The sequence below is a fragment of the Formica exsecta genome, unplaced genomic scaffold (genome assembly GCF_003651465.1).
Source record: "Formica exsecta isolate Colony F162 unplaced genomic scaffold, ASM365146v1 scaffold149, whole genome shotgun sequence".
Lineage (NCBI taxonomy): Eukaryota > Metazoa > Arthropoda > Insecta > Hymenoptera > Formicidae > Formica > Formica exsecta.
Window position 1 is genome coordinate 274,822 of NW_021848818.1, and position 27,167 is coordinate 301,988.

Here is a 27,167-nt window from a genome sequence, read left to right on the forward strand (position 1 = left end):
ATATATATATATATAACATTTTTTCGTAATGCTATTAAGTTTTATCATGATATGGTAAAAATAATATTTATACGTGTAAGAAAATATGCGATTTTTTAATTACTTTATATTACTTTAATAATTAAGAGAGGAAAAATATTCCGTTTCTACATTTTGAATTTTTCAAACTAATAAACATACAAATATACAATCGTATACAAATTATTTATCTTTTACCTGTTTCTCCTTTTCTGTACTGTAAATCTACTGAAGTGCATTTATGGCTGCGTTCCGATATTCACTGCCAGTATTGAAAATACATAGTGCACATGACGTAAACTATATAGATTTCCAGTACTGGCAATGAATATTGGAACGCAGCCTATATCGTCTTTCTGTCTTAAATTACTTTTTACTTTGCCGTTGGAGCTTTTATTTAAATGGGAATTTAGATATTCCCTATACTTTATTGCTCCACTTGATTGTGAAGATGGTATAGGCTTTAACATTGCGTCACGCTCTTTGGGAAACTTCATTTCGTCTGTTTTCGTATTTGATAGCATTTTTTCTTTATTTATCTCAGCTCTCATATTTTTCGTAGTTTTCATTGCATTTTCATTGCAATTACTGGTATCTCTTGCATTCATCAAATTTTGCTGTGTATTTGTTATATATCTTGACTGATTGATTTTAAAATAGGAATCGAATGTTTAGGTGATGTGTGCGATCGTGGCGTAGAGAACTGTGCGTTTGCTCTCTACAAAAATTTTGTAGACAGTAATCTTTTTTACTAGGCTTCTAAACACGTTTCTAAATGTTCACTTATATTCTTTTTTCATGCATTTCCGAGTGGAGACCTATCTTATATTTTGTCCGGACCGTCCTGTTTTACCGGCCATAATAATTTACTTTGCAGACCGAAATTTTTTTATTGGTTACATGAAATAAGAAATCCTTTTCCACGATTAAAGTATATACATCACGCAGTTTGTATGCGCAAAATCGAATAACTTCGTCTTCGGAATTGCATGAAAGAATATAGGTGAACGTTTAAAAATGTATTTAGAAGCCTACAATGTATGTAGCACCCATAGACATAGTATATCTAGACCATAGATATAGTATATCTAGACCGAGCGTTTGCCTTTATTTAAGGAGTGGGGATAAAGATGCACGTAGAAAAAGACATACTCTGTTTCGTGCTCCTTGCGTTCTCTCTCGCTCGCACAGAGCATAGTGCTCTTTTTCGTCATGCTACGTATTATTATAAATGTTTCGCAGAAACAGAAACATTTTTTTACATAAGAATCATGTTGCTTTAATATGATATGTAATATATGTTTATCAAATGACATTTGATTCATATATAAGATCATATAAAGCGTTATAAAACAAAACAAAAAAAAAAAAATATTTGGAATATGACATTTCATATGCAACAAACCAATATATAATATCAAAATATTATATAATACAAGATAATTAAAAAGAATGATATGTAGCAAAATACAGAAATAGATAGAATTAATTATGTACCTGTTTTGGTACGACAAATTGATGCATATACAATGGTTTGATAATGTAATAATTTATACATTTATATATTTGATTACATAATGAAATTATCAATTTCTGAAATTGAAAATGGGGGAATCTTTTTTGTTTAATCAGTATTGCAAATTTATTTATAATACAATGATGTCGAATGTATATTACTAGCAGCAATTCAATTTTGCCATAAAATCATCTCATAAGAAATTTTATAACAGCTAAGTGTTATTTGTGAGATCGTGAACATAATTTGGCAGGAAAATCGTTAAGTTTTGAACGGCTGTATTCTGGCATTTTTATTTTTTCGTACTTATATGCATAATAGTTGCCAATACCGATTAATTTATTCATGTTCAGCTTGTAGATAATAAAATGCACTATACTTATAGTTACTTACTCTTAAGTCAGTAAAAATAGTAATTGATGAAAATCATTGTTTTATTAACAATATTATTGTAAGCGTTATAAATATGCGTAGTTTTTACTTTGATTAGTTCTGAGATCGTATCAATCATTTACTTTCGACATTGGCAGTATATTTTGAGAGTAAAAAATTCCGTCGTTCTTGCGTCTTTCGATCACGACCATGGATTCGCCCGTCGACACGAATAGTTAATATAATATTACAAGCATATATGTGTATGCAGTTCTCTTAGATATATTCCACACTCATAATAATTGAGGATGATGGAAGTAAAACTACAGTTTTGTATTTGATTTTGTGTCGTTCCTCCATTCGCTCTTTTTTCATATCTCGCTTTTTCTGTCGTGTATACAAAATAAACATAGTATAAAGTCTTCAGTTGTTCGGCTTGAAGGTCGTGTATTGCGGCAGCTTTTCACTCTTGTAATGGGGCTTCAACGTCGCTAAGCGATCGGGTTTGAGAAACAGCTGCTCCCCCTGCACAATTTCCATCTTAGGATCTTAACGTATCTTGGTATCTCGTAAATTTCAATCCGCATTAACCTGCCTTATGGAACAACTTGAATCTCGGATATTTATACTTATTACTGATTACAAGTATTTGTCTTTCATAAAGAACTTACCCATTTGAATTTATTTTTAAACTATTCTAAATCCACATCTCTAAAAAATGAAGATTGTTTGTAGAAGATAAAAAGAGAAAGATCTGTAACGCATAATTTTTACTTTTTAAAAATATGGATTTAGGATATTTTATATAGCAATAAACATTTCTCATTTGCGTTAATGAAATAACATGAAAATGCATAATAATTAGATAATACATAGATTTCAATATGAATTAATTTTACATAAAATCTGTATGTTTGAAAATAACAAAGTATTAGTATATGGATATGTAATATATATTTTATACATGTTTTTAATATATGGGATTATATAAAGAAGATTAATGCAGATTTGGTATGGATGCATAAGGACGAACTAGCACGAATTGCTATCATAATGTTCTACAGAGATTATTACTTGGCAGTCAGGAATAGAAACTAGCATGGGTGCAATCTGTGCAGATCTAGACGCGTCCGAAATGTCCGGTACGCGAGAACGGAAAGTTGTCTCAAGAAGGGTCGTTCTACTCTCCTGACATCACAGGTGCCAAATAGCTCAGGCCATAGTTGGATCCAGCATGACAAGCAAGAAATCCGAATTAAGAAAGTACATACTACTATAAAAAATACATAAGTATGTAAAGGCATAATGCATAAATAAAAACTTACATTTTAAATCAAATATATATAAATACAAGTGCAAATAAAATATTTATTTATACTTGTCTTTATAAGAATAAATAAGAATTAGAATAATAAATAGTCATAAATTTTTATAACAAATAAACGATGATGATTGCAATTTTATACGCGATATTTGATGTCAACGATATATTAATAATATTATATAACAAAAATTAATTTTTTTCGTGTATAAATATTAAAAAAAGCAAGATTATAATGCTTAAAAAAAATTCGTCATATTTCGTAATCAGGATCGGGGAATATATGTTGGACGTGATAACAAATGGCAATTACATACGCATATATATATGATCACTTTTTAATAATGACAACTTTATACACGAAAGAGAACGCCTCGAAACTACTTTTTACGCCATACAATGAAGTATTTCACATCATTAATCCGATTACAAACTCGGTAGTATTCGCTTCAGGCTTAATTAATGACGATGGCAACAACCAGGAGATACACTATAGCTAATCTTACCAAGACGATCAAGGTAACGGCAAACAATATGGTGCATCGCATTTGAGATAGGAATGAAAATAACCAGTGAGTGGATTCTCTGTACATATAATCTCGTAAGGTGTGCAGGGTACATAACAAAATGCAACTCCGGCATGCTCACTCGTTGGTCGACGCACTCTGAAACGGTCTGTACAGTTTGGTTCTCCGTTTTTCGAGAGTCTATCTCGAACGGATAAATTATTCGCGTATACGACTACTATACAAATGCGAATCAAATCACTGGCTGTCAGCTGTTTAAACTACTCTTTGCAACAGCGATGTAGAAGCACACTGTATATATACCGCGAACGTGAAGGTGGGCGATTACATCGCTGTTAACATCAAACTTTCATTTATTGGACGACGATTCGTACGTCAGGATCGTGATCTAAACGGATATATGTATATGTGTATGTACATATGCACTTATATAATATATTTAATGTTAATGAGATAGCAATATATCGTCGTTAAATCGTAATGAGCATAGTTTCGACTAATTAATACTTATCATACAAACATTCTTCAATGTGATCTCCGACGGTTCTTTTACAATGTTTAGCATTTCAAATACACGATGTCAACGATTAGGTGGAAAGAAAAATGCGTTTGTAATAATGATATTTGCTAATCGCGCCTATAACTTTTTCTTTATTAAAGAGGGCAGTATTGAATACGGCAGTAATGAGTTTCACGTATTAATTAATTATAATTATTTTTTCTTACAACTGGTATATATTTTCGAAACGGTTTGATGATCTCGATGCGCAGTAAACTTTGGAACAATCCAATAGAGATTGCGTATGGTACACATTAAAGCGCATAACGTATATACTATACATACTATATGTATATCTGCATGTTGGTCGTGTGTCAGAAACACACACAAGTACAATATTTTATTTATATATAAAATCTTTGACATCTTTCTCCGATAAAAAGAAATAAAAAATTCGCGCTCCTCTTGATTTTTTCAATCCGATTTAACATGTCCCGTTTCTCGTGTAGAAGGAGTTTTTCCTACGGCAAGATTGCTCGTTCATTGATTAATTAATAAATGTATAAGAAGAAAATATTTGTATAATATTGATATTTGCTAATCGCGCCTATATAATTTTTTTCTTTTTTAAGACGGGCAGTATTGGACACGGCAGTAATGTTTTTTGCGTAATAATTAATTACGACTATTGTACGTTTTCGAAATGATTGGTGATCTCGTTGCGCGATCGCTCGTCCGTCGTCAAGTGCTGCTACTTAAAGCGTAAATTCGGCGATCTCGGCCGAGTTCAGTCTTACGTTCTTGAATCCCGCAGGACGCGCGGCTGCAGAGAATACGCTCCTTTCTGGATGCAAGCGAAATCAAAACAACACGAAATGAGCTATCCGCGCGAGAAATGAGCCAAACTCGAGTGAATCGATAGGAATTCTGTTTATGATTAAGCATTTCAATCTCAAGCGAATTCCGTTCAATTCAGCTTAATTCGGTTATTTTTTTACAAAAATAAGATACGGTGCGCTCTCTATAAATGGGAATACGCGCGTTTAATCGGCAGGATAGGGTGGTGGCGGCATTATCGTCGACACGCTCTACTTATGTACATCTATCTAAATTAAATTACAAACAAGGACACAGCGGTAATTGGTTGAGGGACACCCAGAAACTAGATGCAACCAAATGCATGCGTAATGCACCCTACCGAACGCATAAATCACTCAAGCGACTATCGCGATCGGAGAACGTGATACTTGCGCGAGCAACGCGTGTCTCTGCATAAGTATCGTAATTTAACATTGGATCGTCTAAAAACTTCTCTAATGGATAATGTCGTTCCTATATAATCGCATAGTTACATTACATAACGATCATAACATCGTAATAAACTTTTACGCGCGTAAAATCGCGAGCGAGAATGACGTACGCGCACATTTCTTAACGTCATTTCATCAGCGAAAAGTACCAACAAATTTTTGGACGACTTAATAGAGTGCGTTTGGTACATTAAAGCGTATAATAACGTCTGTTTATATTTTTACATTTCCACGTTGGTCGTGTATATCGGGAGAGAGAGAGAGAGAGAGAGAGAGAGAGAGAGAACAAATACAATCTTTTTATTTATATATAAAACCTTCGAGATCTTTCCGGGAGAAAAGGTGGAAAGTTTGCGCTCCTCGTTCCTTGCCTTTTTTAATCCGATTTAGCGTGTCCCGTTCCTCGTCCTGTAGAAGGAATTTTTCCTGCGCCAAGATTGCTCGCTCATTGATTCAATTAATGGTTATATACGGACGTGCGGGGCGCGTCAACGTTTTAAACAAATCGTCAATTTTATATTTTCTCTCATTTTATTTGACGAGCCCCCGAAAGCAAATGGTTGAAAAATTAATACGATAGTCACCGACAAACAATCCGACGAATTAACCGGCAGAAATATACATTAATATCAATCCGTTGACTACGTTAGTTAAATCGCTGTGCTTAATCCGAACGGTTCGTCTCGCATTCAGGTCAAGTTGCATGCACTTGCAGTTTTGCTTTCGCGAATGCAACGATTAAATTTAAACGCGCGTGCTTTGGTCAGGTAGCTATTTTCGAGCGAGTGCAAAGTGAGCAAGCAGTTAAAAAAGAATCTTGTTTAAAGCGGAATAGCTAATAACTAGTGACGTGTTGGTCGGTGACACGGCAAAATCGAGGAAGAATATGAATTTTGTGATAAGATTAATGTACACTATACAGTAACGAGAGCGAGTAGAGTTTTGCATAAAAAAGACGTATAAATACAAATACAAATGTAAATAAATATAAATACTATACTTTAGACAAAGAGATAAAAAGAAATGCATCTTTTACTACTTAGAGCTATTTGATAGAAGATTATGATAGTATAGAATGCACCAATTATGATATATCCATTGTAAAATCAATTTTATAATTTTTTTATAAAATTTTTTAATTTTTTTATGAACCATTTTTTTTTAGCAAAAGCTTGCCGTGCAAAACTCTACAATCGCAACAACTAAAATCGAAATAACTAATTTCGAATGTGTTTCAAGGAATCGTGTCGGAAACTTGCTGCAAACTTTATGTGCAATTCGGAGGCAATAGTGTAATAAATAATTCAATAAAGAAAGAGAGAAAGAGAGAGAAAGAAAGAGGGAAAAAGTAACGCAAAAAGCACGCCAGATTTTAATTATGCGAGAGCAGTTCGTTTATTTTTCTCTGTCTTATTTGCAACTTATCTGACCTGCAATGTGTATTGTCCGTGAGGCTGTCCATGATGATGATGCCTCTGATAATGTTGCTGTTGATGTTGGTCGTGCTGATAGCTATTGCTGCGATGGGACGGGTTTGAGAACGTGATTGGCTCGCTTCTCCGGAACGAACTGCTGACTCGTACGTTCCATCGTATCCACTGCCAAACGTGGATCATCTATCATAGCGTTGGAAGCCTTTGTACTGTAGAAACGGCGGATATATTATTCTGGTTCTGTTTCATTAGAGACGCTTTGTTGTATACGCGCGATACACGTGAGAAAATGCTTTTTAGATAATACTTTTAAAGTAATTCTCTAAGGATCATTTAGCTTGAAAAGAAATTTAAATCATCAAAATCTAAAAAAGTGAGAGAAGAAGATGCTTCTATAAATGTTTTCTTGCTCTTAATTTTTTTTTTTTTTTGTTTTTGATAGAACGAGATATGAAAGATTCAGAAAAATTTCCCCATCCGTTTGAAAAATATATGTATTTTTGCAATAAAAATCTCGTATCACTGCGTATGCAAATTCGTAGATATACTCTAGCGCAGTTCTGTTCAAATGTACACAATATTGGAGCATCGCGCGTGATCCACGGCGGCGCCTACTCGTCTATAAATCACCGCGCAGCGCAATATCGCGTGCTTACCAATGCACTTGCTGCAGTGCCGGTACTGTGTTTCTGGCTACGCAGCATCTATCCGAACGTAGGAAACAAACGAATCCCATTATCAGCACCGAGAGCACTGTGAATCCAGCTACCGCGCCGATAACGAGCGGGATCTGCGGCAGAGAGGAATATTCTATATTCGCCGAGAAACATTTCGCGCGGACGTTTGTATAACATTCACACGCACATACGTATATATAGTACGTAATTTATAAAAGTTATAAATATTTTTTAGCATTTGTTTGTGCATTATACGCACGTCAATCATAAAATAATAATATAAATTTACAAGTTCTCTTTATATTTTACTTCATAAGAATTTTATTAATGTAAATATATATTTTTTAATTTGTTTATAAGAAAAATTTGTCTTTTAGATGTTGGAAGATGTCTTTTAAAAATATATTGTAATTCGTAAAATATTTCAACTGTGTGTACGTGTATGCGCGCGTATACGCGTGTGTAATATTTACCTGACCGGGCTCATCGACTTTCAGCATGAGCGCTCGTCTGTCACTGCCACGATCGTTCTCCACGATAACATGATACAGCCTTTGATCCTCTTTTACCGTACTTGTCAACTCTAAGATCGCTATGTAACAATCCTCCGAAGCCAGCGGCTCCAGATCGAGCGCGCGATAACGCGGTTCCAGAACTTCACCTGTCGATAATAGAACGAATCCATGCATCTCTCGACAATTTGTATTCTTCCGTTTCTACGAACAACTGAAATAAAATTTCGCAAAATAATAGACAATTAATACACATAAAAAAATAACAGAAAATTAATAAAAACAAGTAATAAAAACCAAATCAACGAAGCGTTATCATTAAAAAAAAAGCTAAAAAATAATAAATAATATTAATAAAACATAAAGAAATAATCCCAAAAATATACACGGAATATAAAGTTCTTAAATATTATATACAGTTTATGATAGTGTAAGTAATTATCCGGGCGCGAAGAACCCGTGTCAACAGAGATTAATTAATCGTCCGGTATCTCGGGTAACGATGGAGGGGAAAAAATACACGGCGCGAGTAGAGTGCATCGATTTGGGTTTTGCGGAAATTGGACGGATGTCTCAAGACCGAAACGATCTCGTAGCTCGTGTTACGGGCGAATAATCAATTAACCAGGGAGTAATTGCGACTGTGCAACGGCGGGATCGTCGATAAGGTACCCATGGTGAAGTGCCAATTATGCCGAGAAGCATAGGAAAAAAAAAAAAATGTGTACGAAGGGGCAATCCCGGAGAAAAGCTCGAGTGCTTTTTTCGCTGGTTCAACGAAGGAGGAAAGTTTAACGTTATACTTTCGCGAAAAAGCATAAAAGAAAAAGAAAGAGAAGAAAACATTAATAATTAACACACCGGCTTTATTTGTAATATTCCAAATAAAAACTAAAGTTTATACGTTAATGGTTCGTTAGACGAGGTGATGGGGGTTTCGTTTCGCGGAGACGCATAACGAACGAAGAATTGCAGAGCAAAGTTGTGTGATGGCTGAGAGATGAAAGTCAAAGCGAAACAAAGTAAAATCGAGTCAGCTCGTCGTCGCGGTCGTAATAATTTTACACGCCAACAACGTGCTTCGAAAGTGGTATCTCTTTCGTACATATGTTGCTCCTGTGTGTAGCTCGTGTTTACCGAGACGTTTACAAAGATAAAGAGCGTGGCTATCGTTTGCGGCTGGCTCGCGTGGTGAGCAATCTAAAGCGCTATTGTAGAATAGTAAAACAAAGCAGCCAGGTGATCAATGTTCCCTTAAACTTTAATAGAAAGTTTTCGTTGGTCGACCTATTAATTCATTGGCCCTATCCATTTCGAATAATGTCTTTTATTCGAGCACAATCCGAACGCATCTATCGCTTTACAATTACTTTTGTAAATAACGACATTATTTCTTCATTTTATAAAAGCTAGATTAATCCTTTACAATTCTACTTTTAATGTGAATTCCATATAAAGATTTATGACAATCCTCCACGTACCTTTTCAAAAAATTTCAGTTCGTAAATTATATCTTTAGCATACTCCTTTTTTACATACCTTCTTATAAAAAATAACTCAAATAATAGAAATTGATACCAATATTATGCAACAATGAGATAAAGTTAAAATAACAATATAATACTTCAAATTGATCCAATTGTCTAAATTAAATGTTACCCCCGTATATATTTTAAAGTAGAAGTTCGATTCTCTATTATTTGCTTCTGTCGGTTATCTACGTTATTTTATTGTCTCTCGATGCAGAATTTCCTTAAACAGAATACGCATAGGAGAGAGGAAAGACCAAACCGAGGACGAAATCGAACACTTCTTGTGATAGTTTAAGGCAAACAGTCTCTAACCGGCGTGTAGTCTGGTGCTGCCCCATTCCCAGGCCACGAGCCGCGGCTTCGGGTCCGAGCACAGTCTGATCTCTAATCTGGCCGGGCTACCCTCCGTCGTTACGACGACGAACTTCTCTGTGATGGCTGGCTTCACCACCTGCGACACATGTTTAACATCCTTTGAATGGAAAGTTCGTTACTGCGGCCGTCCCTCCCTTTTCCTTTCCATCCCTTTCATCAAACGACGAACGTGAACGCTACGAATCGCTTCCTGACAAACGATTTCACGGTGTGCCGTTTTGCGAGCGAAACGTATCTTAGTTTCTGTATTATGTCAAAGTTCTAATGAAACGACATAATAAAAAAAAAATAAATAAATAAATTACAGCTTGTCGCACACGAAATTCAACACATAAAAACGTAATATACTTTATATAAACAGTTGACAAATACATAGTGGCGATTAATCAATGGCACGGAAATGTTTATGATGAAAATTGAAACACGGATATAGTCGCGATTTTTTTTATCTCGCCAATATATCGTAACCTTCATGAAAGAGACATTATCAGGAAAAATGGTAGCGACACGATGAAAATTGCGACTTAATTTAGGTACGAATGACTAAGCATTCGATACGAAAGCGAAATGATATTTCATTCACAGACAGAGACTCCCGCTATGAATACAGTTTTCCATCGCGAAAAGAGGAATCTGTGATTTATGATGCGCGCATTATAGCTCAATTCAATGCGATATTGTGTGCCGTGTTTATCGCGAAATAAAAATACTACAATACGGATATATTTCTTCATGCTACGGATAATTCGCCGAAATAATTCGTATTCATCTCTGCCGTATCGCGTTTCAAAATCCTCTGTTTCATCAATCGTGTATTGAAACGTGCTCGCGCAAATATAATAATATATATATATTCATCATTTTCGCAATGTTTATAACAGCGAAACTATATCGTATTTGCGTACATAATTAAAACGTTGATTTGATTACGTCGCGCGCATATCAACGTTTCAGGTTGATTTTCAAACACCGTGCCTATGAAATAGCTTGTATAATAAAAATTTCGATTGTTCCTTTCAATACGCGATATTCGACTCTCGAGGTGAATATGTAACACAAACCGTATGTACGCACAACGCCAAAACCAATTTGCACGAGATATTGACATTAATAGCATTGCTGAACAGATGAAACAGCTTCGTATTAAATGAAACGGAAATCAAACCTTTGCGTAGCCAGTGACCCGCATTAAGTCGCGTGCGATCTGCCGATGGGCAAATTGAATAAAGAGAAAAAAAAAAAAAAAAGAAATATCGCAATATATCAAGGTCTTTTCATTTACGTTATCGGTATTATTAATCGAGTAATTAGCTATTGGTCACTGAATAGAGTTGAATTGCAAAACACTATAATATCACAATAATTGCAATACATAACTCAATCTTTGCCCGTATATACGTTACTGTTATTTAGACATTTTATTCGCAACGTTGCACCCGAGAACATAGATAAAAAACCGATTAATGCCGAATATGCTCTGATGAATTAAGCACAGTGGAAATTTATTTAAAAACTCGTTACAACGATTATGCGCGTATTTATATGATATGAATTGTTGTACGCGAAAGCATTGAAGTGAACCTTTCCAATTAATTGTTATTACAGTTATTTTCATGCATTCGAGTAGAACAAAAGCAGATTTGCGTCTATATAACATCGAGAGGCATTCTTTTGAGAGAAACAATATGGTATTCGTTACGATTAACGAAGGTATCGATTTTTAATATCATGTACAATGCGCAATAAAACTTGATGGAAGCTTATTGTTGACGACAGAAAAACTACAAAGCATATTGCCATTAAAAATGTATTTGAAGTCACATAGGTGTCTCTACTTGATATATATATACCGGTTTGTATATTGCCAAAAAAATGTGCGTTTTATCATTATTATTAGAAATCGATGCATAGAATTTACTTTGCTCTAACAAGCAATATTGTAGAATGCATTAACTTTGAATTATGGTAAAAATAATATATACATAAAAATACTATATATAATATAATAAATTTTAATTTGCTTATCAAATAATCTCTTTAAACAATCGATTATTTTACGATCTTCTTTTTAGCGCGAAGTTATTGCCGTTAAGGCAATTTAAGTTTATCTCGGTATATTGTTTCTCTACGAGATAATGAAACGAAATGGGATTAATGCATGAGAGCAACGTTTCTGTCTCGTTACGCAAACTACACCCTATTAATTTCTCTTCGCCAATATTGCGTCTGGAAAATTTTTAAAGTTGAACGACAGAAAGCGAAGTATGTATTCGCGAGTATCCTGTTTCAACGCGCATACGCGACAGATATTCGATGATTCGGGATTCCGCAAATAACGAAGCGATATTTTTTCGCGACAGATCCGCCGGAAACGGTTATTCGTCAACGTCGGCTGCCCCCCTCGATAATTCTGATTTGCAGCGGCATTTTTTCAAACGTTTCGCGTCCCGGCGACGCGTCATCTTACCCTTGGAGCGCCGACCACTTGCAGGGACACAGGGTCGCTTTTAACTTCCCTGACGTTGCCATTGATCTTGTTGGAGGCAAGACATATATATTGACCCTGTTGCTCGTACGTCACGTTCGTCAGGATCAATCGCTGCCCCGTTCCGCATTCCAACGGCATGCGGCCGTCCGTGAATATCTGCGCCCATCTGCGCACACGCGCAACCGGAGAAATTTGTAGATTAAAGGCACTCTGAGATCTGAATTTACCACGGTAGAAATATACGGTAACCAAAAAGATATTTAAAAAAATGTAAGAAAAAAATGTAAAAAAAAATTAATAGTGTTTTTCCAGGGAAATGTAAGAGACGTCAAAGCTATGAGATGTGAATCTCTAATAAAAGAAAGATTAAAATAGTTAAAAATTAAAAATTGATGGCACAAAATATTATGTATAGGTACCTGCATATTCCTATAATATAAAATAAATATATATATTCATAATGCGATGTGTCAATAGTCAATAGCAAACATACTATTTTAAATAATATCCTTTATATGAAAAAATTACAATGAATTCAAATGTGTGTGATTAAATTACATTATTGATGCGCGTATAAATGTACAGAACCTAGAAAAATGAAAAATCAAGTAATTAATTTAAATCACCTGTATTCAGCCGGCGGCATCGCATCTGCGTGACATTCGAATGACGCACCAGAGTACAACAATGCAGTTGTTAATCGATCTGGCCCGACTGCGCTGATCATCGGTGGATCTATGAAAAACCAGCTTATTCTGAGATTGATAAATAAAGTTATGATTAAAGAACGATTTTTGATGGCAGTTTCTAGTGGCTCTAAACCTGTATCTTTTAAGAATTAAATTGATATATACACATATCTATAAAATAATAATTTAATTGTAAGATACATAATTATTTCATAACAATCAGAGCAATGAGAAAATTTCAATATCACATCAATTGCCAATAGCTACAAAAAAAAAATTTGAAATCGAGTAAAGATGACGAATTAGAGCGACGATATAGCAACGGCACACGTACAGTTTACGGATACTTGGACCGAGACCGGACTGCTCTCCCCCTCGGTGTTGGATGCCTCGCAGAGGTAAACGGCGGCGTGATTTCTGTAAATCGGGGAGAACATCAGGGTTTCTCCAATACTGGCTACTTCGGTCACGCCAGGACTTTTCGTTTTCCTCCAAAGTATCGAAGCCGGCGGATTAGCGTCGGCGAGACATCGGATTTCCAGTTGATCGCGGCCCTCCTCGAGCTGGCCGGTTGGGACGCCGACTAATCTCGTCTCCGGCGCGTCTAAATTCATGCGAGACGTGCAGTTAATCACGAGATCACCCTAATCGTCTTGCGCACACGAGAGAGTATGTATATATCAATATATTTTCATATATACTATGGGGGATGTATCTCCCTCTCTCTCGGTTATTATATGTGCTGTCAAATGCACATATAGAATCCAACAAACAAGATCATTCATTTAACTCTAGAAACCTATATACATAATGTATTTATAAAAATAATATTTTTATTTCGAAACAAGAGTTTATTTTAAATTGAGAATTTTTTATTATTGCTTCTATATTTTTTTATTATTTCCATTATCGTTATTTTTATTATTATCGGATTTAAATTTTCTCAGTGTTATGTATCTTTTGATTTCGAGAATTACAAACGAAGAAGAACAAACCACAATAGCGTTAAGGGCATTTTTACGAAATTATGATCTAACATCAAATGATTTGCGCGAATATTTTATCACTAACGATATTAATATGATAATGCTACGCAGAGCTGCTTCTTCAAAAGTACGCTGGTTATCCATCTTCGACGGATCGAAATAAAAAACAAGAGGAAGACCGTAACGATTTTAATAAGAGCACCGTGGAAATTATGTATAATTATCCTAGAAAAGCTCTTTCATATTCATGTCTCTTGGTAAACAAGAGAAATTTAACGTAAATGCGGTCGAGAAAACGGGTCCCATCATCATTACCGGTTTTAATCATCACCAGAATCACCAGTCGCAGTGTGCGGAAGACCGTGAAAGATAAACATTAGGTACAGAAAACAAACGCGGTTAGCGGCATAAAGTTTTCAGGTTAAACCGCTCTGATTAACGAGCTCATAATTAAAATCAAAATCCACATTCTGAAGTGTTTGCTGCTTGATATTTTTAAGAGTGAGATTTTAATTTAGTATTATATATATATGTATATGTATATATATATATATATTTGTCGATTGACCAGAAATAAAAATAGAAAAATCATACACTGAAATGTACAACTAATCTGAAACGTAATTACATATTATGTGTTTTCTTTTTCTCGCATTTCTCTGATACTTATTGTTATTGTTTGGTGATACAATATTCTGTGATTTTTATATATAACTTCATGCAATAACAAATCGCTCTTTTCTTTTTCTATCGATCAATCATTTCTTTTTTCAAATATAACTGTTCATCCGAGAAAGCATCTTGGTCGCTATTTATATCAAGCAAGGATATATATGTCCTGCCAAGATGGATGTTTCGGTTTAAGGAGAAATTAAATTACGCGAACGCGGTCAGTACCACTGTTTTCCCGATGGGCCAAGCAAGTAGGAAATACTGACTTTGGTTTCGCGTATAACTGATGATACCCGGTGGACACGGTGGAAAAAGCGCGTTTTCGGGTCACGCAGTAATTAACTTCTTCGAATAATTAATTAATCACCGTGAAGGGGAGAGGGGTGAATTTCGTCAAATATAAAGCGAACAAGAATTTATTGCCGCTGCTGTTTGTTTTAATATTAATTTGTAATCGAAATATCGTGCGCACGTTGCGTTCAGATTGTAATTTATTATTGTGCTTGTTATATGATTTTTTATAATAGATGATCAATTATTTGTTGTTTATAACTCGTTTTACGGAAAAGAAACAAATAAACTATAAATGAAAATTATTTTTGTTCCTGAGAATTCATTGTATTCATACACTTATGTGTGCCACATATGGATTTTTCGTTCTTCACATGGCATATAATGCAATGAATAAATATCTTCCCTTTAATTTACGGGACGTAATTTTGATCTCTTTGATAATGCATGAGCCGTAATTTCGGTTGATTTTGATGGAAAACTGGTAGAGAGTCGCGGCATCCTATTCACTGAATGATGACATAATTTTTGTTTATTTACTCAAAATTTATTTAATTTATCGCCGATATAAACCGGAGCCAATTTTCGCTAACAAACCTGTCCATTTCTGATTTCGTTTCCATATTCATGTAATAGATCATCGTGGCAACCATTAAAAATGTTAAATGCCATTACGTTTAATGAATAACATTATGGTATATCCAACGAGATGAGCTAAAAACATAAAATCAAATTAATCTGCATCGTTTTGAGGATTAATAATATGATATACCTTTCTAGAGCTTACAACAACAAAGGCATATTTATCATAAAATGCTTTATCTCTATCATATATTTATTATAAAAAAATTGCCCTATTGTCCATAGTCAAAATACATATCTTGATTTCTTTTAACTTAAATTACGTATTATTTATTAATGACATATAATTCTAATTTGGAAATGTTATATATATATATATATATAGTATATATAATATCAAATATACATATACACATAAATTTCTCGTACTCTAATATTTATACATACACATTTTTATTATTTGAGCACAGTGCAATTAATACATTTCTCTCTAAATATCTCTTTTAATTCAAGATTAATATCTGTTCAATTAAAATGTTAATTAATTATTTAATTAATGCTTTGATATAAAAAAAGATTATCGTCAGGCGAGTTAATGACGATAAGAAACTATAATTGAAATTGAATAAAATCTACAATGAACAGATATCCCAAAAAGATTCTTAAATAACCGTATATTTAAACAAATCCTATATATTAAAGAAGATGTATAAAAATTCTGTATAAAGTGCCGTGTATTTATTTGTATACAAATTCATATATAAATTCATGTTTTTTTACTACTTCTTTCTCTTGCATCCTGCACGATTATGCAAATTTGTATTTAATAAGCTCTGTTTAATATAATTTACTTTAGCAACTTTAGTAAACATTAGCCGGCATAACCACACTCGTTGCATTTTCATGAAAACTAAGTACATGGGAAGCAAGGAAAATAATTATAACGCGAATAAATGCAAATCAATATACATATATTAAGTCTAGTTACTCTTCACAAAAAAAATTTTTTTTGAAGAGATTTTATTTCCAGAATTTATATTCAGAATGTTAGCCGTTATTTAACGTGTTGCTAGTTTATTATTTTCAATTGTTTCTAATCACATAGAATTCAAATGTGAGGGAAAAGAAAGACCGGGAAAATGAAAAATATTGTCCTTTGTTTAAAAACAAAATATTTTAATCGAGTTTTATGTCCTGTAAACATTTTAATTCGATATATATGTCCTGTATTAAATTGAAAAACTAAAATTTTGAGATTTTTTTCCTATCTTTATTATTCATACTGTCATTTTCGTTAATTTGTTTGGCCTTGATTAAAGCTGATAGGATAAAATTGAACGTAGTGCGTTAGAAATCAAACGCTTATCGAAGGTTTATGGAAATGAAGTATACCTGAGTTTGAGTATCCTGCAAAAATTATGTGCACCGGTTGAGCTATTAATGTTACTGACATTACAAAAAAAGAGAATTTTCCAAAGAGCTTTTCCTAAACTCAATTATCTAATGTGTACCCTACGCGTTTTAGCGCGCTACTCCGAAATATCGATTATTTGAAAAATCTTTTATTCAGTCGACAGTTCTCTTTCTCTGACGTTATTTCCATATTCCCATCCGCGTCATTGTTTGAAGTTTACTCAAGAAACGACTGAGAATTACACGCGAACGAATAACACTCGCTCACAAGCGCCAGCTGTGCGCTGAAACGCCGCATCCATACTGGATTTACGCATCGCAGAGTCCTTGCGTGGGAGAGTTTTTACAGGGAACATTTCTCTAACAAATTCTCTATAAAAATATATAAAAATTAGCAAAATTATCAAAATAAATGATTAGCGCTGTAACAATAGTTCACGATTTACGATGTACGAAATAAATGTACAGTAAAAAAACTAATTAGCATCGCATAAAAGACAATAACAACATTCAATCGTATTGTACATAATTTTTCAACAATGGTTTTTTTTAAATTATGATTTATTTGTTGATATATAGATCTTTTTTGCGTGATACTGATGCATAGAAAGAATCATCGATGAATAATGACACGCGAAAAATGTATTAAACATAATAATTCTAATTCCATTTGATTCATATTACGAAATATTTTATAATAATCTATTTTCTTTAATAGCGAAAATATCATATGACCTGAATCTATTATCAGTTACTGATAACACAAATGATACGAGTTTAAGTTATAGAATATAAATTATATTTCTTTCTTTTAATTATTATCTATGAAAGATATAACATAAACGTATAGCGTAAACATGTATATGTATATATATATATATATTTGTCGATTGACCAGAAATAAAAATAGAAAAATCATACACTGAAATGTACAACTAATCTGAAACGTAATTACATATTATGTGTTTTCTTTTTCTCGCATTTCTCTGATACTTATTGTTATTGTTTGGTGATACAATATTCTGTGATTTTTATATATAACTTCATGCAATAACAAATCGCTCTTTTCTTTTTCTATCGATCAATCATTTCTTTTTTCAAATATAACTGTTCATCCGAGAAAGCATCTTGGTCGCTATTTATATCAAGCAAGGATATATATGTCCTGCCAAGATGGATGTTTCGGTTTAAGGAGAAATTAAATTACGCGAACGCGGTCAGTACCACTGTTTTCCCGATGGGCCAAGCAAGTAGGAAATACTGACTTTGATTTCGCGTATAACTGATGATACCCGGTGGACACGGTGGAAAAAGCGCGTTTTCGGGTCACGCAGTAATTAACTTCTTCGAATAATTAATTAATCACCGTGAAGGGGAGAGGGGTGAATTTCGTCAAATATAAAGCGAACAAGAATTTATTGCCGCTGCTGTTTGTTTTAATATTAATTTGTAATCGAAATATCGTGCGCACGTTGCGTTCAGATTGTAATTTATTATTGTGCTTGTTATATGATTTTTTATAATAGATGATCAATTATTTGTTGTTTATAACTCGTTTTACGGAAAAGAAACAAATAAACTATAAATGAAAATTATTTTTGTTCCTGAGAATTCATTGTATTCATACACTTATGTGTGCCACATATGGATTTTTCGTTCTTCACATGGCATATAATGCAATGAATAAATATCTTCCCTTTAATTTACGGAACGTAATTTTGATCTCTTTGATAATGCATGAGCCGTAATTTCGGTTGATTTTGATGGAAAACTGGTAGAGAGTCGCGGCATCCTATTCACTAAATGATGACATAATTTTTGTTTATTTACTCAAAATTTATTTAATTTATCGCCGATATAAACCGGAGCCAATTTTCACTAACAAACCTGTCCATTTCTGATTTCGTTTCCATATTCATGTAATAGATCATCGTGGCAACCATTAAAAATGTTAAATGCCATTACGTTTAATGAATAACATTATGGTATATCCAACGAGATGAGCTAAAAACATAAAATCAAATTAATCTGCATCGTTTTGAGGATTAATAATATGATATACCTTTCTAGAGCTTACAACAACAAAGGCATATTTATCATAAAATGCTTTATCTCTATCATATATTTATTATAAAAAAATTGCCCTATTGTCCATAGTCAAAATACATATCTTGATTTCTTTTAACTTAAATTACGTATTATTTATTAATGACATATAATTCTAATTTGGAAATGTTATATATATATATATATATAGTATATATAATATCAAATATACATATACACATAAATTTCTCGTACTCTAATATTTATACATACACATTTTTATTATTTGAGCACAGTGCAATTAATACATTTCTCTCTAAATATCTCTTTTAATTCAAGATTAATATCTGTTCAATTAAAATGTTAATTAATTATTTAATTAATGCTTTGATATAAAAAAAGATTATCGTCAGGCGAGTTAATGACGATAAGAAACTATAATTGAAATTGAATAAAATCTACAATGAACAGATATCCCAAAAAGATTCTTAAATAACCGTATATTTAAACAAATCCTATATATTAAAGAAGATGTATAAAAATTCTGTATAAAGTGCCGTGTATTTATTTGTATACAAATTCATATATAAATTCATGTTTTTTTACTACTTCTTTCTCTTGCATCCTGCACGATTATGCAAATTTGTATTTAATAAGCTCTGTTTAATATAATTTACTTTAGCAACTTTAGTAAACATTAGCCGGCATAACCACACTCGTTGCATTTTCATGAAAACTAAGTACATGGGAAGCAAGGAAAATAATTATAACGCGAATAAATGCAAATCAATATACATATATTAAGTCTAGTTACTCTTCACAAAAAAATTTTTTTTTTAAGAGATTTTATTTCCAGAATTTATATTCAGAATGTTAGCCGTTATTTAACGTGTTGCTAGTTTATTATTTTCAATTGTTTCTAATCACATAGAATTCAAATGTGAGGGAAAAGAAAGACCGGGAAAATGAAAAATATTGTCCTTTGTTTAAAAACAAAATATTTTAATCGAGTTTTATGTCCTGTAAACATTTTAATTCGATATATATGTCCTGTATTAAATTGAAAAACTAAAATTTTGAGATTTTTTTCCTATCTTTATTATTCATACTGTCATTTTCGTTAATTTGTTTGGCCTTGATTAAAGCTGACAGGATAAAATTGAACGTAGTGCGTTAGAAATCAAACGCTTATCGAAGGTTTATGGAAATGAAGTATACCTGAGTTTGAGTATCCTGCAAAAATTATGTGCACCGGTTGAGCTATTAATGTTACTGACATTACAAAAAAAGAGAATTTTCCAAAGAGCTTTTCCTAAACTCAATTATCTAATGTGTACCCTACGCGTTTTAGCGCGCTACTCCGAAATATCGATTATTTGAAAAATCTTTTATTCAGTCGACAGTTCTCTTTCTCTGACGTTATTTCCATATTCCCATCCGCGTCATTGTTTGAAGTTTACTCAAGAAACGACTGAGAATTACACGCGAACGAATAACACTCGCTCACAAGCGCCAGCTGTGCGCTGAAACGCCGCATCCATACTGGATTTACGCATCGCAGAGTCCTTGCGTGGGAGAGTTTTTACAGGGAACATTTCTCTAACAAATTCTCTATAAAAATATATAAAAGTATGACAATATTAAATATATAAAAGTGTTGAAGATAGATAAAAGTATAATCAGAAAGAAAGCGAAAATTAATTGTAATTTGCAACAGAATAAAAACCATAAAAGTTAAATAAATTATGATAAAATTTGATAAAATATAATAATAGAAAAAATTATATATCCAGTAAAAAAAAATTATATGTTCAAGTAATTATAACTTTTAAGCCTTCTAATCTTTTTCTTTTACATTTTTTCACATATTTTTATTAATTTATTTTATTATTCTCTTTATATCACTCCCTCCCGTTTTCTATTCTTTTATAAAAATTTGGATACAGCGTAACTTGTGTATCAAAATTATTCTGATTATAATAGATAAATAGTATTGTAACATTCATGTTAACAAGACAGAAAGCAACATCAATTTTTTCTATCATTATTCTCATAACGGATACAAAATTAGTCATATGTGAGATACTGAAGGTTTTAAAAAGGATAACAAGCTAAAAGAGTTACACATTCTTGCTGATACTCTATAAAACATCTGCGCTGCTTAAGGGGATTAAAGTTTGATCCTATTATAGTAGTTTGCAGCAATTTAACGACAAACCGTGAACAATATCCACGAAACGATGCTGCAAGAGGAAGCGATGACATGCAGCTATTCTGGGTATGATAGTTTTCAGGAAGCCAAAGCCATGCGATTCGAATGGGTCAACGAGTGCCTATTCGACCAGATTTCGGCCCCAGTCGTTTCTTGGACAAACTTCAAACGGCTCTATTTTTACAAAATGAAAGTGATGCGATGAGGGAATGAAAGAGACAAAAGCTAAAGTTACGTTTTTCATTGCATATGTCATTATAAATGGATTTCGAGAATCTAGCGTAGTTAGAGCTCGCGAAAAAGGTTAAATAAAAATCGTAAGAATATGAATATTTAAAATTGAAAAAACCATCTAACAGGCTCTTATATTTCGTAACGATTGAATGTTTAACTAGAGTTTATACAGCAAATAGATGATAACTTTCTAAATACCTATGAAATTATTATTCGTAACAAGAATTAATAACGTAATTATGATAGAGGAATATTATGCTTTTAGCCTCACAGTTCTCGTTATTTGGAGATCATACGAACCGTTTCAAGCTTATTCGGAAAAACACGCTGACCAAAATATGGCCGAGCTACTGACTCATCCGCATTGGCATACGCTCTCTGAAAACTGCATCGACAGAATGCATCCTCTCGTTAGCGCGGATAAAACCTCCCCCGGTCCGCGATCGAAGTGGCATCAGCACGGAATATATCGGTGCTTTGAGGCGAACTTTTCAATTTGCGCTGAAAAGTCCTGCTCGAGCTAATGCTCGTAATCAATACATTTGGCATGCGTACGCAGACAAACGTATGCATCACGAACGGACGAATGTACGGGCGAATTTACAGGCGGATGGGCACGCAAGACATCCTCTCGAGAGAGCCGGGATGGGACTCAGGATTGAATTTGCGGCGAGAATTATAAATTACGGAGCTCGAAATTGGATCAAGGAGGATGGGGAGAGGGAAAATGTTGTTGGAGATGATATTAGGAATGGTAACGGGCGAATCAATTTTTGACGTCAGGTGCGTGATCGAAATTACATACCTCGATGGAGCGCATCGGGTACGTTTAACCCGCGAGCGGCTGATTTATTTCCGACCGCAACTACTGCGACGAAGTCATTTATTATCATCAACATGCATAAGTCATTAGAAAAAAATATTTTTCTAAGAGATTATGTGTGTGGTATAATATATATATATATATATACTATTAATGTAAAAACAGATTTTTAACAGGATAAAAATAACAGTATAATAAATTCTATAAATTTGTTTACCAATGTACGTTTTAGCTTTTGTAGAGGATAAAATAACGTTCCTCGAAATTTGATAAATTAGTACATCATTTATTTAATAAGGCCAAAGTAATTTTATCATAATAATTATACTGATCGTATGTTTAGTATTATCGGCAAATTGAAAATTTGTCGATATGCGTATATAGCAGCTTTAGTAGTTTATTTAGCCTTATAAAAGGACGTGAGCCTTTTAATCTACAACGAGCGTACATACATACATACTCCCGTGATGCTTTCTCATTCCGTTCGCCAAATTAATTTGTAGCGCGGGGGGAGAGAAAGATAAAATGTATATATGAGATCCAAATGCAATTTGGTTAACGTATTAATTACGATCGTATTGAAACTGTTGGCTAATTAATATTACGTAATATTGGATTTAACAGTCGGTTCGATTTCAAAACTTCTACAAGAGATACGCAATATTCTAGTAAGCCGCAAAATAATTTCTTTTACGAATCACAAATTAGACTTAGTAGGATATTTCTATAATATTGGATGGTAACATTAACAATTAATTTATAATGGTTTCCTCAAGCATTGTTATGTTACTGCAAATTAATGAGTAAATCTCATATATGAGCGACACGATTATCCTATCAAATCATAATAGTGTATATCGTAAAAACAATATAATGATTCAAAGGCTAGTAACAAGCTTATTTATACTGGTATCGAAAATGCGGTTCGATTGTAGTTATACAGCGATGCCGGCCGTGAAGCTAAAATCAATACTCATTTGGCCGCTGTCTGCCGCAGCATAGTTTCGCAAAAAGCGTTAAAATCTGCCTGAACGTTTCAGCCGGGCATCGAATTGTCGATAAGGTTAAAACGCATGACATCACGACGTACTGATTTGAGGGAGATTGATGAGAGAGAAAGACAGAGAAAACTCGCGGTTTTCTGCCATATATACGTGTATATATATGTATGTGTGTATGTGTGTATATGTATGCACCAGGTTAAATCAGTGTATTGTTGGGGATGGTCAGAGATGCGAAACGGTTTGAGGTCAGTGTGTTACACGGCCAGGCCATGGTTAGTGATTTTTTTGCCGAACCATTTCCCATGATCGGGCGATTTTACCGGCGAATTGTTTTTTCGCAATTTGTGCGAAAAGCGTGCACTACGTTAGTCGAGTTCGCCTAGCTTTTTATCAAATGCGTTTTTACACTTGGGAGAATATCGATACTTTGCAACTTATCCTCATTGTATAAAACGTATATCTAAGCACGTGACATTGTTTCTTTATTTGCAAACCACGTAATGGAAAGATATTTTCTCGTTCCACAACAGTGATATATTCTATCAAGTTATAATAAAGACTAACATAGAAATAAAATATAAATTATCATGTAGAATATCGAAAATACATGTAATCAAGATATTTTATAATAATTCTATAATTATAAAAGCTATAATTAGATATATATTCGGTTCTCGATTTTATCTTGATTTATTAAGTAGATCCTCATTTCTCTTCGGAGAGATCATATTTATAATTGTAGCAGATAATTATAACAGATATATATATATATATCACCAATACATTGTAAATTTAAATAACAAAATTTAAATATATATAATCTATTGAAGTTTATATTTAAATCGGGCACGTACTTATGCAATCACCTGATATATATATTTTTAATATTTTTTTGGAAGTTATATTGGATGAGGAGATTACAATGTAATCACTAGTTATAACTGCAAAATTACATTGCATCTTAATGTTAGTCTTTTTCCTGTTATTAAGTATATTATATTCTGAATGGCAAAAATAATATTCTATATGTATATAATTCGATATAAAAATTGAGAACATCTCAAAAAATCCCATCACGCGAGCTAAATATAACAGCAAACGACATTGGTGGAAATTTGATCGAAAGTTTTTCATTATGATCAGAAATATATTTCTAAGCGTGCAGATGGCGGCTAAGAAGGAAGGAAAGTTTCAGCGTCGTATATTTTCCCCCTTCTTCCGCCGTTTCCATTATGCATACAACATACTTGATGGTATGACTGTGCAAAAAAAGAAGTGAGGCACAACCTTAATCTCGACTTACCCCGCTCCGTTCTTCTTTGCGCATTTTATATTTCGAGAGATATCTTTCAAAACAAAGCAACTTTTCTCGCAAATATAGATGGTTATAATTAGCCAGCGTTTGATTTTATACTAAAAAAAAAGTATTTATTATACAGTGAAATCTAACGCGTATTTAGGGCGAGGTATATTTACGTTCTTTTACAATGAGAATAATGATAAAGAAATTCAGTTCGCTAATACAATATCCAATGTCATATTTAACGCAAATATTCAAAGTTATACGAAATAATATGAGTGAATATTTGACAGAGAATTCATTACGATCAAAATTATTGTATGCTATTACCTGCGAGTTTTCAGATGCAGATATCAGAGAAACACATTTATTACTAATTATACGTACATATATACGCACAACGCGTATTCTATATATTAGACTCTCTTCCTATATTATGTTATAAGCGATCAGAATTTTGTATCAATGCACATATTTTGCCCAATACTATATGGCTATATTCCCCAATTAACAGTGTCCATTAGCAGAACTTAACAAGCCGTTATAATCCAGAGACAACGATCGTTGTCATCGTTCGTGATCAATTACAAACTTGTCTGTATTCAGCCGTAAACTTTACGGAAGGCGAAGGATTATGTTACCCCAACCGAGACCTACTTTTGTACTATGGAGAAAATCGAGTACACCAAACTATGGTTCTACTTACATCACACGTCATTGAGTATTAACAATGTACGCATGTATATCGTTCGATAATGTCACTTACGATAACAAAACAATCATTACCATGTATGATCAATAAATCTTACGCGTTTGGCATATTAATTTGTTTGACGCGTATAAATTGTCAGCTTCAGTTTTTTTTATTATAAAAAGTTTATTTTATAAAATAATAATTATCAATTGTGAAAGAGGAGTAATTAATCCATCTACTAAAAATGTAGACAGATGTAGTTAATTGACAAAGCACAGACAAATAATATTTATATTAGGTATTAATAGCCTTTTAATATACCAGAAAAATAAGATAGTAAATACTAACTTTCGTCTAGATTCTAGATCGATGTTGTGTTCTCGTATTTACCTTCGTATTGTGTGATTATTATTATATTTCTTTATATTATGAAATTTAACCGTCGAATCTCTTTTCGGTTCTCTATTACTAAGGATCTAATGAATTCTTTCTCAAAACTTTAGGAAAGAAAGTTAAGTCTCTACTCACATCGCACGTCGAATCTCACTTCGGTGCTGGACGACATGGTAGGATTGGCGTATGCCGGATGGATGGCAACGCATCTGATCGGCTGGCCGTAACGTGATCGCTCGGCCAGAATCTCGCAAACACTGTAGGTCGCCCAAGTGCGTGGATTATCTATCTCGGTCGAGTTTACCTGAGGCCGCAATGTCCTCAGCTCGATCTCGCCAACGTACCTGCATATCGCCCGGAAAATTTGCATTTCCAATGGCTGTTCTGCAACAGCTCTTACTCGCTCCCCTTCAACATTTTACCCTCCTCGTCAGCCTCTTCTTCGGGCCGCGCGCGACTCGCTCTATCTTACGCGCACGTTCCCCGTTCACGTCATTCTCTTCCAGCTCCTGCCCTTCTCGCTCATCCTTCTCGTTTCCCAAGCCTTCCTATCGGGGCTCATCGTCGCAAATTATTCCGAGTTTTGCTCCGATAAACAACGGCACTCTCGCGAATTGAGCCTCTCTCTCTCGCTCTCAATGTGCTTAGTTATTATAATATATAATACGATATAATAAGGATAATACAAAAATATTACATCCGGCCTATTTCTTATGGATTCTTGAACAAATCTGATTTTACGAAAATAGAGAAGAGCAGATCGATATATTCGTATCGTTGAATCGTGTTGCATATTAAATTTCGCTTGAAAGTTAGCTACGCGATTCTGAGTTTTCTTTTGCAAATTTTTTTTTTAAAAAGTGAATATATATTTAAGCTTATTCATTAAGCTACTCTCTTTTACTTTTTAATCCTCGGCCGGCAAACATCACGTCTCTCATAACCCACTTTAAAAGTTTTTTTATCGAAGTTTAGCAGCATAAGTTGAAAATTAATTTCGGCGAGTGTTTACGTTATTTGAATCATTCGCGTCATTCTATCCTGTCCAATCTTCTGTCCCCCATCTCTTTCTTTTCAATTTACAAAAGCGTTGGAAATTTCATTTATCTGTATTGGCTACAATAACACGAATATAATGCGAAATGTAACAAATATTTACAATATATTTGTAATACCCGTTCAATAATTGAAACAAATATTTCATGTATGCATTGAATAGAATTAAAATAAATATTATTTATATATTTT

The 27,167-nt window shown here is 33.5% G+C and overlaps 1 protein-coding gene across 1 annotated transcript in view; it reads right to left on the reverse strand.

Moving 5' to 3' along the window:
• Window positions 1–1,829: 1,829 nt before the first annotated feature.
• LOC115246354 (kin of IRRE-like protein 2) overlaps window positions 1,830–27,167 on the reverse strand; it is a 184,679-nt gene continuing 159,341 nt past the window's right edge. Inside the window, 10 exon segments of the mRNA XM_029825108.1 lie at window positions 1,830–2,431; window positions 6,994–7,078; window positions 7,080–7,205; window positions 7,653–7,786; window positions 8,147–8,334; window positions 10,030–10,168; window positions 12,560–12,746; window positions 13,207–13,315; window positions 13,604–13,873; window positions 26,055–26,263. Of these exon segments, the coding sequence (XP_029680968.1) occupies window positions 2,330–2,431; window positions 6,994–7,078; window positions 7,080–7,205; window positions 7,653–7,786; window positions 8,147–8,334; window positions 10,030–10,168; window positions 12,560–12,746; window positions 13,207–13,315; window positions 13,604–13,873; window positions 26,055–26,263 (1,549 nt within the window). The 3' untranslated portion in view covers window positions 1,830–2,329.